We start from the raw sequence: 18,478 nt of genomic DNA on the forward strand, positions 1-18,478 counted from the left end.
ATGAAGTCTGTAGAAGTCGCCAGTGCTCTGAATTTTGCTTGGGAGAAGATTTTGAGCGGTGGTGGGAGAAATGAAAGGAAACTGTACTGAATCAAGGAGAAGATAATGCATGCAAGAAAATTTATAATTTGCATAAAGGCAGTGTTGCTGGCCGCATTAGGGTTCTGTTCTACAACATGTTGCATAACTAGTCAGCGGCACAGCTGTTTGTACTGGATAATGTGATATTGGCAGAATTAAAAGTGGAGGTGCAAAGCACGCTGTCTAAGATAGCACAACACTTTTCTAAGTGACAAGCACTACACCCGTCAAAATAACATTTTGACCATCTTTAGAGAGCCCCTTTAAGCCAGCAAATTGTTGTCCTTATAAGATGGCAGAATGAAACAACATCTTCCAAAGTTACAAAAAAAAAAGGGGATTTTTTTAATCACAGGAAGTCACTACAGTTTACAGCAGAATCAAGACTTAAAATGTCACTGGTGTTTTTTTCTTCAGTGTTCACTGAAAACTATCCAGTGTAACTGGATAGTTACAAAACAGCTCAGTCATAAGGTGTAAGGTGAGAAAGAGAACTGTAACTTGAGGCAAGCGATCTGTCTAGATGGAAGTAAAACAAGGGGATGGTGTAAATAACGTAACTTTGCTTGATCTGCTAGAAAGTGCTATGAAATCTGGACTAGCATGTAATTATAAACTAAGGTAAAAACTTTCCAGGTTTCCTTTAAAGACATTCCTCCTTTGCTGTCATTGTACATAGGGGAACCTAACGGATTCATCTTTCAGCAAAATTAAACTGAAATATTTAACATGGCTGAGAAACAGAAGAATCAATTTTTGAAGTTCCTAGAACTGAAGAAAGATACTCGGCTGAAACGCATCCAAAGCTCTGAGTTTGTGATGCAAACCAGACCACAGTGTACGAAAACCCATACAATATATGCAATTTTGTACAAGTGCATTGTCATCACTTGAGTGCATCTGGCCCCAAGGGAGTTTTGTCACTGACAGCATTACTGTAAGTTTTCTTTCAAAAAAGGATTTTTCTTCCTTTGTAATTTCAAACTATCTTTCATTAGCTCAAACAAGACAGTTCCAACCAACTAGTTGAATTAATTTTCCCTCAGTCCTTCTGCTTTTCTCTTCATTCTCCAGCTATAATTAAATGCATCATAATTACAGAATATTAGGTTGAAAATTTTCAGTAAACAAACAAAGAGCAACCACGTGCTTTCTGTCTGCTTCAGTCAGAGACTCTTTCAGGACTCTCCACAGCAAAGAAGAATATTAATAATATGGAAAAAATCCTGTCACTGAAGTTTTATAAGTGTTGCTTTTAATTGTTTAAGGGTTCCCCCCACAATTCTGATTGGCTTATATCAGTGAAAAAAAAAAAAGAAAAAAAAAAAAGTAAACTGCAATTTAAAAATGAACATAACCACTCTGATTGAAATATGACTACAAATTACTGATCTGCCTAAGAAAACAGCTGCTATAATTGGCGCACTCATAGATCTTCTCTGATATATTCTCTTTTTTTTTTTTTTGTAAGACCTTATTTGGTATACTTGTTCCCTTTTATATGACCAGACTGCTGTAAAATTAACAGCAAAATGTGGACTGTGTATGAGTAACCTTGTATGAACGACAAGCACACAAATGTTTTTCTCCCGTATTTTCAATCTACATACGAATTCTAGAGTCATTCCTGCAGTTGACTAAGCTAAATGCCATTTAGCCCAATCCTGAGTTGTGTATTCAGTATCTGAGATGCATAATTTAAGATTCTGAAGATGTACCTATTTATTCTGTTGAAGAAACCTAAATGATCACTTGCTAGCAATTGCAAAATGATATCAACAGAGTAATTGAAATTGATCTGAGGTATTTCTGGTTTGAATTCAAGTATATTCCCAATATGTTCTTTGAATTAGTCTAGAAATTGCAAAGAACTGAATGAAGGACATGATGTGTTATGTAATTTTACAATCCAGTGTTCTACTAAACTGGGGTCAGTGCTGGATGAAAACAACAAAATGCCTTTGGGATTATTCTGCATACAAAAGAAACCTTTATGGTGGATGTATTGAGAACACTAGTAAAACTTCTGAGGTAAAAAGAAAAAGACAGCTTTGAATTATTATGAAAGTTGACAAAGGGAACAAAAAGTGCTCGACAGAAAAACATTGAAGCTGATTCAATTGAATAATTTTCTCTAAGTTTTCTTTTTTCAGTTTTTGATATCTTCTTCTTTCCTAGGCCTGTTTGGTTCATATAGTGAAACGCTTCTGATGAATCTTCATCATTTGGTTGTATTCAATAGGTAACAAAACACAAACAATTTTGCTGTAACAAGGACACGTGTATTCCAAAATCTGGTCTTATCCTAGATAAAAATAAGAATACAATCTACACTAACAATTTTAAGTGAGAGCTCAAGAAAAATGATAAGAACTAGCTGAAAATTTCCACATTATTAAGTTCATTTGTGTTTTGCTTTACAGTTAATTGTAGCGATGGGTATCCAGAGTATCACATTAATTTACAGGTAATTTCATAGTAAAGTTGGAAACCATGTTCCTCGGTACAACATCTAAACATTTACTGAACTCCTCCAGGGATGGTGACTCCACCACCTCCCTGAACAGCTTGTTCCAGTGCCTGACCACTCTTTCAGAGAAGAAATTTCTCCTATGTCCAACCTGAATCTCTTCTGGCATAACTTGATGCCATTCCCTCTTAAACCATTGCTTGTGACATGGGAGAAAAGGCCAAACCCCACCTTGGTACAACCTCCCTTCAGGTAGTTACAGAGAGCAGTAAGGTCTCCCCTGAGCCTCCTCTTCTCCAGACTGAACAATCCCAGTTCCCTCAGTCATTCCTCCTAAGACTTGTGCTCCCGCTCCCTCACCACACACGCTGCCCTTCTCTGGACACACGTAAGGGCCTCAGTGTCCTTCTTCTGTTGAGGGGCCAAAAACTGAACATAGTACTCAGGGTGCGGCCTCACTAAAACAGAGTACAGACAGATGATAATTTCTTTAATCCTGCTTGCTACACTATCTCTAATACAAGCCAGGATGCCATTGGTCTTCTCGGCCACTTAGGCACACTGCTGGCTCATGCTCAGCTGAGTGTTGATCAACATGTTGCTCGTAAGATGCATCCTGAAGCCTGAAGTTCTCACTTTTAGCTAGATCCAAGCCAGTCCTCTGTGTTTGGCTTACCAAAATGCCTGCAATTCTCATACCTTTCAAGTCTGACATCGTTTCTCTTTGAGCTGGGATGTCTTTAATTTCTCCTAATTGTTTTAGTAATATATCCCTGGTGGTTCTCATATGTAAAACTGTACAATGTTGTATATTCTGTTCTATCTTGTCATTTCCTGGATCTATTTTGGTTCACATGAAGAAGGACTTTAGATGAACCTTCATTCTTTGATTGTATTATGCAAGTCACAGTGCACAAGTTAATAACGATATTATAAAATAAATCCAATTTTCTGCACTGCTGAACACTCCTGAGTTCTAAATGGTTTTCCAAAACAACTTTCTCAGCTTTCATAGTTCCACTGTAGAAGTGAAATACTCTCCTGTAGATGACGCAGGTCTGATTACCATCATTTGTCTACTTTTGGATTCCTTGGAGGGAGAGCTGAGGTTTCATGTGCTTTTCCACAATCCTGTTTCTGAAAATAAATAAATTAATAAATTTTTAAAAAAGGAAACATACATAAAGTGGGTCAGACTAGCAGCAGCTGTACTTGGCACTGGTGAGGCCACACTGTGGGAACTGTGTTCAGTTTTGAGCCCTTCACTACAAGAAAGACTGTGTGTCCAAAAAAGGGTAGCAAAGCTGGTGGAAGATTTGGAGCACAAGTTTTATGGGGAGCAGCTGAACTGGCATTGTTCACTCTAGAGAAGCAGAATCTCAGAGGAAACCTTATCACCCTGCAACTACCTGAAACAGGATTGCAGTGAGGTGACGGTTGGCCTCTTCTCCCATGTAATTTACATGAAGACTAGTGGTAATAGCTGTAAGTTGCACTAGGAAAGGTTCAGGTTGAATATTAAGAAAAATTTCTTCTCTAAAAGAGTGATGAAGTATTGGAACAGGCTGCCCAGGGAAATGGTGGAGTCACTGGAGTCCCTGGAGATTTTCAAGAAAAGTGTAGATCTGGCCCTCAGTGACAAAGTTTAGGACGACCACAGGCATGGTTGACGGTTGGACTACATGGTCTTAATGGTTTTCCCAACCTCAGTGATTCTATGACTCTACAATTCTAGAATTCTACGATTCAAGTCTTTGAGGAAGACTGATTTCATTTATTGTTAATAAAGAGTATGACGGTGAGAAAAAAGTAAACAGAAACAGTAAACAAAAAAACCTTTCCCAACCCCTGCCTTCCCAGATTCAATTTCACTCCTGACTTCATTATAACTTCCCTATGCCAAGCAGTGTAGGGATGGGGAATGGGGGCTATGATCAGTCTGCAATGCTTTGTCACTGCCACTCCCTCATGGTCACCCCTGCTCAGTACCTGGAACACCTCCTGCACTCCTGCATTAACTTTGGTGCCTGCAGGGCCCTTCTCATGTTTTTCTCAGTCCTCTCTTTCACTGCTGCTACACAATTTTTTTTTTTTTCCTTTTCTTTAATATGTTATCACAGAAGTGACACAAGTTTTGCTGATGGGCTCAGCTTTGGCCATGGTGAGTCCCTTTTTGAAATGGCTGGAATCTTCTCATAGAAGCCACCACTGCATTCTCTTCACCCACCACCACCTAAACCATGCTACATAAACACAGCACAAAGCTTTATGCATACTATTTCATATTTGTCCTTCTAAAGACATGCACAAATCTTTTTAACCTGGAATGTCAATTTTTACTAGAAAGCAATAACCGTTTTCTTTTTATTAAATATACTCTCAAGCATGCACACACACACGAGTTGTGAAGTGTTCATAGAAAAATCAAGACTAAACTGAATGCTTAGATTTTATGTTTTTTATGGTATACTTTGGCAAATGTACTTTGACTTGAAAAGTCAAGACAGTTTTTTCTCAATTTCCAGAGAAAACATCTTGTAGGATTGAATCAGGTGTAGAAGAATACAGCTATCTTCATTAAACACAATTATATACACACTTCCACTAAAATTGCCATGAAAATTTTTATTTATATAGCTTCTATTCTGAAAGACAGTAACTTCTCATGCTTCAATCTTCCATTTATCATTTGATACATTTTTTAAAGATCATTTTCATCAAGTTCTTTATATCTAGTTTCTGAAAATAATTAAGATCTTTTAGTTAGCCGAATACTTCTTATAGGAAATAGCTAGTTATTATGGAATGCTTTGCTATTAATTATTAAATACTAAAGTAACTATTCAGTACAGATAGAAAGAAATATATAATTTAAACATCAAGATCTTAGGAAGCTTTTTAAGCAGTATGCTGACAATTTTATCCTAAAGAATTTGTTTTATCAATGAACATATCTGATATTATCAGTTTCCTCCTGAAACTGAGCCTTCCTGAAATTTTAAATTTGGAACAATGATGTTCCTTGTTTGCAGATCTGGAAGATAAATGATCAAAAAGCCCCTGATTTGGATGCAAGATTTTGTAGCATGGGAATTCTTTATGCAACTGACATTTCATATAGACTATCAGTGTTTGCACTTCTAAGGTTACTTTTTAAATAGAACTGTATGCTCTGCATGATGTCCTTGTTTTTTACATTGAACGAGTCAAAGAAATTGTCAAGCTCTTCATTCATTTGTTTAATTAATTTTAAACTACTACTATCTTGCATTTACTCCATCTCTATTCTATTCTTCTCCTGCATATATTTTTCCCATACAATACAAAAATAATTGGCTCAGTTTTATAAATAATTCTCGCTGAGAAAAGTAATAAGAATGATCATTAAAGTTTGTTCATCAAACAACTAAAAGTTTTACCTACAGTTCAAAGGGGAATTATTATTGGTTCCCCTTTAGATAAGGATATGCTTCTGCATATTACACATCAGTTGTTTGAAATCACTTCCCTCATGCCAGTCAGCTCTGCTCAAAGTATTCTGAATATTCAATCTCATATTTAGCCACCATACAGCTCAAAACTGATTGTACGTCTAATGTTTTCAGATAGCAACCTCATTTGTAGATTTTTCTGGTGTTCTTTTACCCCTCATCTGTTTGTTTCTACAGTCTTGTCGTAGAGTAGAATGGGATATGCTATCGTCAAGGTATGCGATCTGTGGTCTCTGTGCCATCTTGAGAATGTAAGGCACTGAAATACCACTTAACCGATGAAAATATTTCCCAGTTTAGATCAATGAGATGTTCTACGTGGAAAAGAGAGACAAATTTTCGATCTATCTGCTCAGATCCTGATTTCTATGATGTATGAGCAAACATCAGCAATGTTTTCTTAAAACGGAAGGAGCTAAGCAGAGCTAAGTCTTCATTTTCCTCATTTCCCTCCTCCAAAATTTCCCTTTTGTGGGAGGTAACTTCCTCTGAATAATAGTGAGAAACCACTTTTATCGTCTTAGATAAAGAACAGTCAGGAAAGCTGAGAAGAAAAGAAAAAAAATAAAGATTGTATTGAAATATATCTTAAGGTAGGACCTGGACTCAAGGAAGGCAAAATCAAAACCATTTTGTGGTCTTTGTTTTACAGGCATGAGCAATGCCTCCTGTAATCTCAATGTCTGTACGGTTACAGCATGTCTGATAACAGCATATGAAAAGCACTGAGCTTCAGAAATCTTGCAAGCATAGCCTGTTTACTTTCAGCAGCTCCAAAGGAGCATAATAATGAAACACGAAATAATGGCTTGTATCTAAATCAATATGCAGGTTAGGGAAGCAGAGCAGAGATCAGCTCTCTGCAAATTATGAATAAAGTAGGAAGTGGGTGATCAGCTGCTGCAAATGTTGCTGCAGGTTCTCAGCAAATTCTCTGTAAAACCCAGAAGCCTTCCCCAATCTTGTATGTAGAAATGGTGACACGTTTTGCAGTAAAACTGAAAAACAATACCACATCTGCAAATTAGCTCAAAAGAATTTTATTTTGTAAAATAGACGTTTACTTCAAAATGCAAAACTTTCGACCAACAGTGTAACTGCCTAGAAAATCTTAGAAGTCCTTTTTTTTCATGGGAAAAAAAAAAAAAAAATCATTTAGATGTATGAAATTCCAGGCATTTACCCTGTAAACCTCCTTCCTTACAGTAGCAGATTATTGTTAGTTTTTCTCTACATTAACAAAACCAGAAAGGGGTGACTCCTCATTGGTAGCACACTGTATCAGGAATCATAAAGAAGGAGGTCTTTCCATAGACTAAAGAAAGAGAGATGGTCTGGCTTTTAGGATACGAAATGAAGAAACAGCTTTTCCCCTCTATATACAAGAAGACTATTTCTTATGGAACAGGTTTTTCTATAACGTGTTTATTAATACATTTTTGGTGAAGTAGGTGAGATGAGAGTGAACTTGAAATTATAGTGATCTGTAAGTCCAGTTTCTATTTTTCAGTATGCATTCTTCAGTTAGAAATTTCTGGATGGAGGCCTAGATGCTGTGGCCCAATACCTTACATGTAATTCACAGTTCTTGCAGCTAAGGTTACAAAAGCAGTCTGGACGTGATCCTGGGCATCCTGCTCAGACTGTTCTTGCTTGAGCAGAGATTGGACCAAATAGCCTCCAGAGGTCCTTTTCAGTCTCAGCAGGCATTCATAGTTGCTGCAATCCAGCCAAGGTTCAAGAAAAATATGAAGAGCTGAAGCTGTGCAGAATGGGATTGCTTCCTACCTCATGGGCAACTATCAAAACTATTATTTTTCATCATTCCTACTTAATAGCTTAGTGCCAAGGAATCACAGGTTGAACTGATCAGCAGTTTGTACCTTCAACTCATGGGAACTGAACTGCAGCTGTGAGTGCTTTACTGTGCTTTTTTCTTTGACTGCTTCTGATCTGTTCAGGCTGAGAATTTGATACTGTTCCTCGTTTGTTTGCTAGCCTCTCATCCAAGCAATGAAACACCCTCATATTTAGGGAAGAGGATATATAGAAATGTGCCAGTTCAGCTTTGTCAGCATTGAAGCCCATATCATAAAACTTGCGAGTCTGAAAAAGACTGGGGAGAGTACGTCCTTGCTGAAGCACTGGTTCTCATCAGATTCCTGTTTCATCTCAGCACTGCTCATTGTGATTGTGTGTGTTCCTTCAGTAAGGAATACAGGTGCTGCTGGGGTTTTCCTCCAGGTCTGCTAGGTGTTTCCGGTGTCAGTATCTCAGGGCTGAGAAATGCAGCATTTTGAGGCAGTTATAGTTGACTTTTAATAAGGAGAGAAAGGGTATCATCCCTTTTTACTAACCTTAAACTTGTGTGTGACTGCGCAGAGTACAGAGGTGCCAAGGAATTGGGTGTATCTGTTTATTTTTTGTTTCCATGCTTTTGTTGTTGCTGTTGTTTGTTTGTTTTCTATAGTTTCTCTTCAAATTCACACAGTAAAGCATGGGTGTTACTGAGAACTATTATACTCAGGCTGATTTTTACTAAAATTATAATGCAGAATACCTGGATGAAAAGCGAAGACGAGTTCTGTCTCTAGATGTTGTATTAGCTACTGAAGGTATTTCATTATCTCCTTCACAAGTCAGCAATGGCAAGGGTCAAGGTATATACATTACATCAAGACAATTTCAGTGTCCTGAATTTCCTGATATACAAATGTTCTGCAGGAATGCAGGTGACCTCTGCTAACTGTACTTACAGAAATGGTTAGAAAAGGCTCCCCAAGCCCATAGGAGAACAGTTTACAGTGTTCTGTGCTCAGTTCTGCTGTGAGTGCTAAAGCTCTAAGAATGATTTTAAAAGTTTAGTATCAATCACAATTAGCAGCAATTTTTAATTATTTTTATGGAAAGTTTCTGTGGCAAACTTCTCTTAGCTTCTCTACAGCTGCACATGACTTGAGAAACTAATTCCATTTCATCTAGTCTTTCACTTCTTTGTCAAGAATTTCAGTTTCTTTATCTGCTTTCTCAGCACCTCCTGGTATGTGAAAAAGCAAAGAACAGAGAAGGGGCCATTTGGAAGTAGTGTTAGTAATCAAAGCTGTCATGCAGTGATGGTCCATCACATTGTTTTCTGTGGCTTCCCTTAGGTGCCTCCTTAACCAGGAGACAGTTTTGATTTAATCTCTCATACTGACTGTCCAGAGCTGATTTCAGTTCCTGTACCAGCACAGAACCTTTCTGAATCCTCGGAGTACCAGGGAGAGAAGGGGATAAAATTAAGTTGCTCCAATACAAATAAATAGATAGATAGATAGATAGATAGATAAATAGATAAATAAATTTCTACTGAAACATCATATAGCTTTGTCTCTGTAAGCCTCCTAACAGCCTTTTCATACTGAGTGTTGCCTTCCTATTTCACTCATCCCATTATTTTCAGTATTAGAATTGAAGCATTTTATACTCAGAGCAGTCTCAGTTTGTGTAGGTGTAGGTAATTGCACTTCTAAATCACTTCAACAGTTAGAGAACAGAAAAGGCTATGTTTCCATTACCATAATAACCATTCAGTTTATCTAAGCTTCAAGCAATGAAAATAGATAAAAACAGATAGGTTGTTCAATCCTCATATTTAAAAAAAATTAAAAGGTATTTAATCTAAAATGCATATGGAGTTCTTTCCTGACATTTTTTCTTTTTGCTTTGATTTGGCTCTTGAGAGGGTGGAAGGAGTACTATGCACAGGAACTTGAGCAGAATCATTACCTTAGTCCTACAAACTAATCACAGTGAAGCAATACTGTAGCATGATATATCACCATGGAAAAGTTGATATGGGATTGACAGTTAAAACACAAAAATTTCAGAGTATAATCAATACCAAATAACATCACTTTTATGAAAACAGTCTTTCTGCCTTCATTCTTTGATTAGAATCCACTTGAAAGGATCCAGCTGCAGAGAAATGCTTAAACAGTCAGTTGTATTAATCTTCATCAGGGACTTTGGAGAAATAAGGGATTATTGCTGGTAGTCTCAATGAATAGAGACTCCGAACAGATAAATGAGAATTAAATAAAAGTGAAGTGAAAATTAAGTAGTTCAGTGCCTTGTAAAAAAAAGGTCTAGATAAGACAGAGGATAAACAACTTGACAGCTGAAAAAGGACAGTGATGTGACAAGAAGGTCTAATACATAACAATTTTGAGACAAAAACACTAATTTTTTGGAGTTCTACCCTTAAGAAATCTTTGTACAATTAGAAAGTTTTGAGAAAAAAACCTTTTTGCTAATGCTCCTTAGATTGATATTTGGTTGCCTGCAGTTCCAAACCAGGAAAACTAGAAAATGCTTCCTAATAGCTAGTGCTGGTCTTTAAGCTCATTACTTCTTGTCTTCTCTGCCATATAAATGGAGAAGCAGGGGATGATTTTTGTTGTTGTTTTTATCTTTTATTTTTTAAAAAAGAACTGTTTTACTTTGCCAGAGACTTTTATGTATTCTTTTTTGCTTTTTTGCTTTCCTTCAGTCTTGTCATCTTCACCAAAATAAGCACAATTCATTCAGGGTCTCAGGAATTCACTTTTTCAAGATCTCTAATCATTCCCACTTTGGCTCTTTCTAGCTGGTGCACGTTATCACTGCTGCAGTCTCTTCAGTACTCGGTATTATTTCACATTGTTCTGGGGTTAGGCTTTTGAAGAAAACTGCACTTTCGGCATTAAAATTTTATGATCTCACACATTTTAATCTCATCAAATTTACTTTTGTTGATATGTATGTTCAGGTATTGCTTCAAGAAGCCATGAGCTACTTACTGACTGCTTGGAGGGGAGCCTGGGTCAGGTGGTCCTAACAGCCCCTTCCCAACATGGGTTGATGTAGACTTTGTGATTCTTGCCAGCATATTGTCATTACAGTGCACTTGCATGGGGAGAAGGCGAGACTGCACAAGTCCATGGAAGATAATTTTTTTGAGAACTGTTAACATGCAGAAGCCGCGTTTAGCTTATCTAAACTCACAGCAGTTACAGCCTATGAGGTTATCAGGAAGAAGTACTGTTCATGCACACATGAGCAGCAAATGGCTGGCCAGCACTGTAGATGGGTACATGACAAATTCAGTTTGTTCTGGTATTTGTTACCAAAAATAGGTAAAATAAACATAGTATAGCAACTACCCTGTCACATTCATGTCTACTAATGCAAGGAGATAAGAATAACTCCTGTTTTCTGCCGCCAACAATGATCTGAAGTGGAGAAATGAAGCACAGAACATTTATATTGCCCACCATTTTATTCTGTAATACAATAGGCTTCAGGCTCCTCATTCTGTCTCATGATATTGTTAAAATGACATCATCCCAAAAGAGACAGGTAATGGGATTCTTAACATTTTTTTTTTGAGCATGCGTTATGGATAAATTAAACATTCTATTTTATAAATTTACAAAAAGAGAATCTGTACGAGAGCTTTTTCCATTGAATTTCAAATTCCCAAATTCCCAAACAGCTAAGGAAAGCTCTCAGTAGTCTTACACAGTTTCAGTCTGGATATTAACCACTACTAAATACTTCTTGCTTTGTGTTTAAGCCACTTCTTTTTCCCAACAATTTGGAAGATTACTCTGTTCACGACAAGATATTCATCTCACTACACAGGTGTAAACTTGAAGAGGACCTCCAGAAGACAAAAGGGTTCTTTTTGATTGTTGTTGGTTTAACTGACATGTGAATACCCTTTCTTCTCCTGCTCCTCTCTTTCTCAGATTTTGCTGGACTTTGCTCCATACAGCTGGGAAGAATTCCTTCTGGGTAGCTTTTAATCCACTAATGCTAGTTAAAATATAATCCTGTGCTTAACATCATGACATCCAGGCAGTGATTTTATTTGAATATGTGTGAGTAACTTCTCTGAATGTGAACTCTCAAAGCAATAGTTAGAACAGTTTTGGTTGCAGCCTCTGTGTGGAGCACACGTTCAGTGCAGTACACAGTGCAGTCTACTCACATAATTATGGCTTCTGTGTTTCTCCTGCACTGCATCATCTTGTTTTTAAGACTACACCTGTTTGTTGAGGGTGTAACTTCCCACATTGCATCTTTTCTAGTATAGGCTTGCCAGTTAAAAAACTAGATCCTATCATCTATAGCTGACATTACAAATCTACTTCAAGCTGTACAGAGATCTGTACAGCTTTTAATTGATACCAAAAAGTCTTTTCATTTCTCATCCTTTCCCTTTAAACTTTGTTTCTGAGCAAGGAAAACTCCAGCAAGACTGCATCACTGCTTCTGTGGCACTGATCATTGCAGGCGCACTGTAGAATAAATGATAATTCAAGAGCACAACAGCTTATACATTGGACAAACTGATGTTTTAGTATCTTATTCATATGTTTGCAAAAACATTTTCAAGGACTGTTGTAGGCATTAAATTCTTCTACGCAGAAGGTTTCCATTTTCTATGCTTCTTGAGCTGTTTGCTTGGTTAATTTAGTCTGGTCTGTTGTATTATTATTATTATTATTATTATTATTTTGTTTGTTTGCTTTTCAGGACCTAAGAATGAAGGGTTTAAACAAATGGCCCCTTCCCCAGCAGCAGCCTCCCCACCTGCACCACCTCCTCCACCAGCCTCTCACCCATCCCTGCACACCCCTGCAGCTCCCAGCCTGCCGCCCAGAAATGTCAAGCCCAGCTCTGAAACAATGTAAGTGAGCTTAACATCCGAGGTCCTTTGTCTTCTCTCCTATTTCTGCCTATTTGTTCATGTAGTAGCAGCTGAAGATGGTTTTCCAGTTTTCTGGGCATTTTGCTCATGTTACCCTTTCCCTCCCTGTACGGAAAAGTTTCTATTCTCTGTGCATTTTTCAGTTGTTTCCCCATATAGCGTTATCTGTAAGAACGCTTTCTCTGCCCATTGCTAAGGCGGTAGGGGAGGGAGCAGACAGACACCGTGCTGGCTTTTGTACTCCAAAGAGGGGTACATTTCGTATGCTTGCAGAAAGTCGGCCGAGTCAATAACGCAAGCCGTCCAGCGCATCTTTCCGGAGGGAAAGAGTCAGGAGGGTCAGTCTGTCTTAGCTGACACCCCCCCGTGCGAGCGCGAGGAACAGAGCTCAGCGGTGGGTGTGAAACCGCACGACGGAGCGCAGCCTGGCCGCCCGCGATAATATTAGAAGCCTCTGTTACGCTTCGGTCTTACTTCGCCCTTCTTCGAAAAGCCGCCAGCTAATCGGGAAACCTACAGCAGCGAAGAGGAGAGAGCACTTCTTTACGGCGTGCAAAGTGACCGGAAACAAGCCGAGGATAATACCGAGCTCTCCTCCTGCCAGCAGCTGGCTTCAAAGAGCAGACGGGGAGATAGATGGGGAGCCGGGAGCGCCCGGCAGCGCCCTGGGCTCTGCTGCACCCGGGAGCCGCACTGCGTCCCCCCCTGGCGGCGGCGGCCCCGCTCGGTGTTTGTTAGGGGGTTCTCGTTCTCCCCTCCTCGCTCCCGTGACGCCTCTCTGATGAATAAATGCTCGGGTCGATAGTCCTCATTCGACTATTATAAAGTGTTCAAAAGTTAGAGATCTCCAATGTAATTGCCGGCTAAATTTTCAGTTTCTTACTTCTCTCGGTTTGACAGCGCTTTTAGATCCAACACCAGAGCCCTTGTACCCGGCCCACCCTTACGATGTGGTTTCTCCCGTCCTTTGTTTGCGCTTGCCATACAAGTCAGAGAGCAATTTGTGGAGCTATATTTAACGTTGTGCAAAACATCTGGCATTCTGCTTGTACGCTGTGTGAGAAGCCCTCACCTGTGAGCGTGATTAAGATGACCAACACACTCGGTTGGGTCAGCCCATCTGCCTACTGTATTTCTCATACCGCACCCATCTCCATGGCATCTGAGTGCCTTCAGCTCATTTCCTCCATTCATACTCCGGATCAAGGTGTCCCTTGTGTGAGAAACCGAATCGCAGGAAGAACAGCTTAGGGAATTGCATGAGTACTTAAGGAACGTATAAGGCTTAACAGAGTGCCCTGCCATTCTGTAAAATAATTGAAGAAAGCACCAGAAAAAAAATAGTTATATAAAAATACAATCATAAAATCATCTTTATAGCTTTCACATGTTCCCTTTTTCTTATTTACAGAAATCCAGACACTGAAGAAAATTATGATGACGTTGAATTTCTTTTACAGGGTAGGATGGGTAAGTTCTAATTAATAACAGCTATGTGAAGCTGTAAGTAAATAGCATTTATAAGAGAAGCAAAGGCATATTTATCTTAATGTGTTTGTGAATGATCCGTGTAAGTGATTATGCTGGTACTGCAGTTTTGTGAGTGAAGAAGTTTTTCTCATATAGCTGTTTTACAATTAATATGACATACTCTCAAGAACTGCTTTAAATATCTCTATTCCACTCTCTTCCCCTACTCCGTTTTTATTTTGTTGTTCTGTTAAATGTACTGGGACAGCAAATTACCAGATTTGAAAATCGGAACCCAAATGAATGCTGTGTGCCCTGGTGAAACAGGCATTGTTTTATACTTGATTAAGAAAATAATAATATATTCATTGTGCTTTTAGTGTTTTTTTTCTGATCTGCCTTCTGTAAGAGGCAGTGAGTGGCTGTGTTGTACCAGGAGCAGCCAGAGAAGCAAGCAGATTGCAACACAAAGAATTTCAGACTGCCTTCTGATCTCTGCTCTGGAGGCATCAGTCTGTGCCAGGCACAATATGTGTCCTTTAGCGTGATGGCCATCCGTGCTGTACAGAAGCGTGAGTGCTGGAGCAGCATCTGAGCCCAAGCTCTTTGCTTACCTAGCTTACCTGTGCAGGGAGGAGGAAACGGTGGATTCAGATTTTCTTCTCCTGCAGCCCAGGGCAGACACCGGCTTAACAGGAAAACCTTTGCACCCCCTATTCAGCTGCAGGGCTGGTGCAAGAAAGTTTTATGTGGTCTGCTCACACTGATTTGTCTTTTTTTAACGTTGATTTTCTCGTGTAAGTAGACATTTTTGCATAAAAATTGCATAGGTATATTAGTGTCACTGAAGAATCTTGAAAACAAATTTTTCACCTCTAAAAATGTGGTGAAATATGCTATTTTTTAGAAAACAGCAGGTGAAATAAAATGTTTATGGCAGGTATGTCTACTTTACACAGTACAAGAAAAAATAAATTGAAAACCTCTGTTTTTTTCACTCTCAGATCCTAATTGAAAGCAAGAGTCTACATTTATTTCCAGTTAATGCCACTTATGTTTCAGCAGTCTGTAAAGAGTTAACTCTAGAGTGGATTGCTTTCGAACAACAAAAAAATAATATCCTGTGTTGGTTTTGTTTTTTTTTGTTGTTGTTGTTGTTAAACAGGTCCTGGAAATAAAGATGGGGTAAGCATTATCCTCCCTGATAAATTTATTCATTTTACTGCAAGTTACTTCCAATTAATTAGAAAATTAGTTGTGGAGCTAATCCAGCCATATTGACAATAAATTGTAGAAGTACTTATTATGAGGGGCATAAATAAAACTGTGTAAGCAGAGCAACCTGGAGCTAATTATCAAAGCTGGCTTGACACCAGTACTTGGTTTTTATTTTTTAACAAAAGAGTGTTTAACAAAAAAAGAGTGTAAAAAAAACCTTTTATTTCTTCTGACATTTAATCTTACTGAGCTTTCCCAGAAACAAGGGCCCTGTTCTATTTTGGTAGTGAATGACTTGCATCAGTTAAGCACAGGTTTGTCTGGATGTATTCAAGTACCTAATCTGTCTTCCATTTTGATCCCAAGCATTCCAGACTGGGATATTAGTTGCTGCCATTAACCGTGGCACTTTCATCATGGCAGTGCAGTAATCACTGCAGATAAAGGCTTTCCAGGACTAGCATTGCAATTAAAACATCCACTTTTGATGAAGCATTGTGCTACTGTTACTGTAATAGTAACAATACAGGGCTTTATAACTGGGATATCACAAATATAAAGTCAGAAGAAAAAAAAAAGAAAAAAGAATGAGTCTGAAAATGTAGTAACTAGACTTGAGAACATCTGAATTTACATCTTGCTGTAAATGTTTTTATATAGTCCATATGAAGTTCATATAACAGGTGCATTTTCTTCTTTCCAGATGTATCTAAGCCACTGAAAATGATTTTTGTCTTACAGGACCAAGGAAGTGATGGCGAGATGTACGAGGACATAAATGAAATCAGGTATTAATTTAAAACCCTGTAGCCTATTGTATCTTTATTAGCAAAAGCTTCCTACAAAGGGTGCTTCATCTGGCACAATAGTGTGATTCCAGTGCAATAGCTGCCAAGCATTATTGGATTCATTCATTTCACTTAGAAAAAGTCAGATTGTTCACAGTTTTTTTCCAACTTATATCTTATATGCCCTGAGGTGAAAAAAAATTCTGTAATAAAAAAATGTGATTACTGTGAGCTAGGTAACAGGAAAGTCTGATTTCTGATCTAATGAACGTGTACGAATCACTATTTCGAATTACAGCTTAGGAGCAAAAGTAAGGTCAGGCCCCTCAATATTATTGTACCAGGGAGATCCTTTTGTTTTAGCTGCTCTTGCTTTGTATATAAATGTACATAAATGAATTTCTTTCATTTGGCTGGATTTACAACTCTCATGGCCCAAGACTCCTGGCATTTCTGTCGAGCTGAAATCAGAGCTCTGCTCACCCTTTAGCCCTTCATTTTGAGGAGTGTCTCATTGCACTAATGGCTAAATATATGGGATTCATTATATGCCAGAATGTAAAGAAACATTCTAATTCCTTTGGAATACACAAGATTCTAAAGTTCCTACACCAAAATATCATTTCAGAAGTATAATGACTTTCAGCAGTAATTTCTTGTTGGGTTCCCTTTGTAGTTAATTTTGAAGCAATATAACCAAAAGAAGTACTCCTCATTCACTTAGTATTTTTATTTATAGATCTTCTTTTTTATTTTATTTTATTTTTTAATTAGAACACATCAATTCAGCAAAAGTATTGATAAAGCAAGAGGGAGCCTCACTCAATTGGTTCCGTAGGGTCTGCAGAACATAGCTCTTCCAGCCAATCTTCTGGCAGCAATCTGCAAAGCTTTAGCTATAGTCCTGCTTACATCCCCACCTCTTAGTACCATCCAGCATGCAAGGCATCACAGGCAATGAACCCTGGTGTATTAGGCACACTTACAGCGCACTGCATTTTAGTTCAGGCTTCAGTTTGGGTTTTGTGAACCACTGATAGCCTGGATATGTATTTGGCATTTATGTTGCTGCCAGTTTCCAAGCCTCCTTACCAAAATTAGTTCAGAGATGTTTGGACATGCACCTGCAGAGCTGGCCTTCCTTTCTGCTACATTGTCCTCTTGAAAAACAGCTACTTTAAATTATGTATGTGGTATAAGAGAGAGGGCTGCTTCTTCAATTTTTTGCAACTGCATTTGGGTTTAGAATTTGCATCTTTGGTTTCACTGGGAGAAGTAGTCTTCTGTCACATGTAGCTGTTTTTTGACATTGGGTAAGAAACCTCTATTGAGATTGGCATTGCTCTTAATTCTAGAACATCAAAGGAAAAAGAGAAGAAGTCGGAAAAGGAAGAAAAGAAAAGACTGGATCAAGAAAAGAAAGAACAAAAGGAAAAAGAAAAGAAAGAGCAGGAAATAAGGAAGAAGTTCAAAGTAAGCACTTTGTTTTGTAAACTGGGCAAAGACATCTAAGATTCATTAATTAGCATTGCTGAGTTCAAAATAGTTTGCAGACAGCTGAGATGTGTATTTGTTGTGCTAGGTAGGTCAAGCACCTGGATAAATCCTGAGTACAATTTTCATCTACCCTTTCATGTTTGGCATACGCCTGGTTTCAGACTCTGTACTGAAGACAAAGATGTTTTTTCAGTGTTTATGCTGTTTTAATTAAATTCCCTTATGTTCTACTTATGAAAAGAAAAAAAGCCTTAAAAGCATTTCTCTTTACTTCTTAGTTTAAAATAATTTTCCTTCACTGAATAGCACCAAAAGTCCTTTATAAAAGTGAAACTGGGGACTATCTACTTCATACTGTTTGCTTAACTCAAGCTAGACACAACCATATTGAGCCTCTAAGAGATTTCAGCACTAAATAGCATCACATTGCCCTTGTCTTGGTCCCCATCTCAAAGGGACTTCCAGCCTAAGGAAGGGAGTATGGTACATTTGTATGGGAGCTGTGGTTACTGTCAGAGCCTAGGATCTGAGTTATGAGGTAGTTCTTTCTGCTTTCTGTCATTTTTATGGAGCTGGTGGTCAGCACGCTCCCACAGTTTACAAAATTGCCAATCATTTTCTTTTAATTGATGCTTATTTGTGATGTTCCTACTCTGTTGCTTTTGGCTTCATTGTACATAGCAGGTGGATTTATTTTTCTCCCTTTCTATTATGTACTGTACACAGT

The 18,478-nt window shown here is 38.3% G+C and overlaps 1 protein-coding gene across 2 annotated transcripts in view; it reads left to right on the forward strand.

Moving 5' to 3' along the window:
- The window catches only part of FYB1 (FYN binding protein 1), a gene marked incomplete at both ends in the record, with an annotated part of 39,649 nt that overhangs the window by 6,045 nt on the left and 15,126 nt on the right, over positions 1 to 18,478 (forward strand). For both annotated transcript variants that reach the window (XM_079548182.1, XM_079548181.1), the window contains 5 exons: positions 12,604 to 12,757; positions 14,190 to 14,248; positions 15,414 to 15,433; positions 16,208 to 16,254; positions 17,610 to 17,727. In XM_079548182.1, coding sequence (XP_079404308.1) covers positions 12,604 to 12,757; positions 14,190 to 14,248; positions 15,414 to 15,433; positions 16,208 to 16,254; positions 17,610 to 17,727 — 398 coding nt within the window. The remainder of the gene's footprint in view (positions 1 to 12,603; positions 12,758 to 14,189; positions 14,249 to 15,413; positions 15,434 to 16,207; positions 16,255 to 17,609; positions 17,728 to 18,478) is intronic.

This window comes from Tetrao urogallus (assembly GCF_951394365.1).
Source record: "Tetrao urogallus genome assembly, chromosome: Z".
Classification (NCBI taxonomy): Eukaryota; Metazoa; Chordata; class Aves; order Galliformes; family Phasianidae; genus Tetrao; species Tetrao urogallus.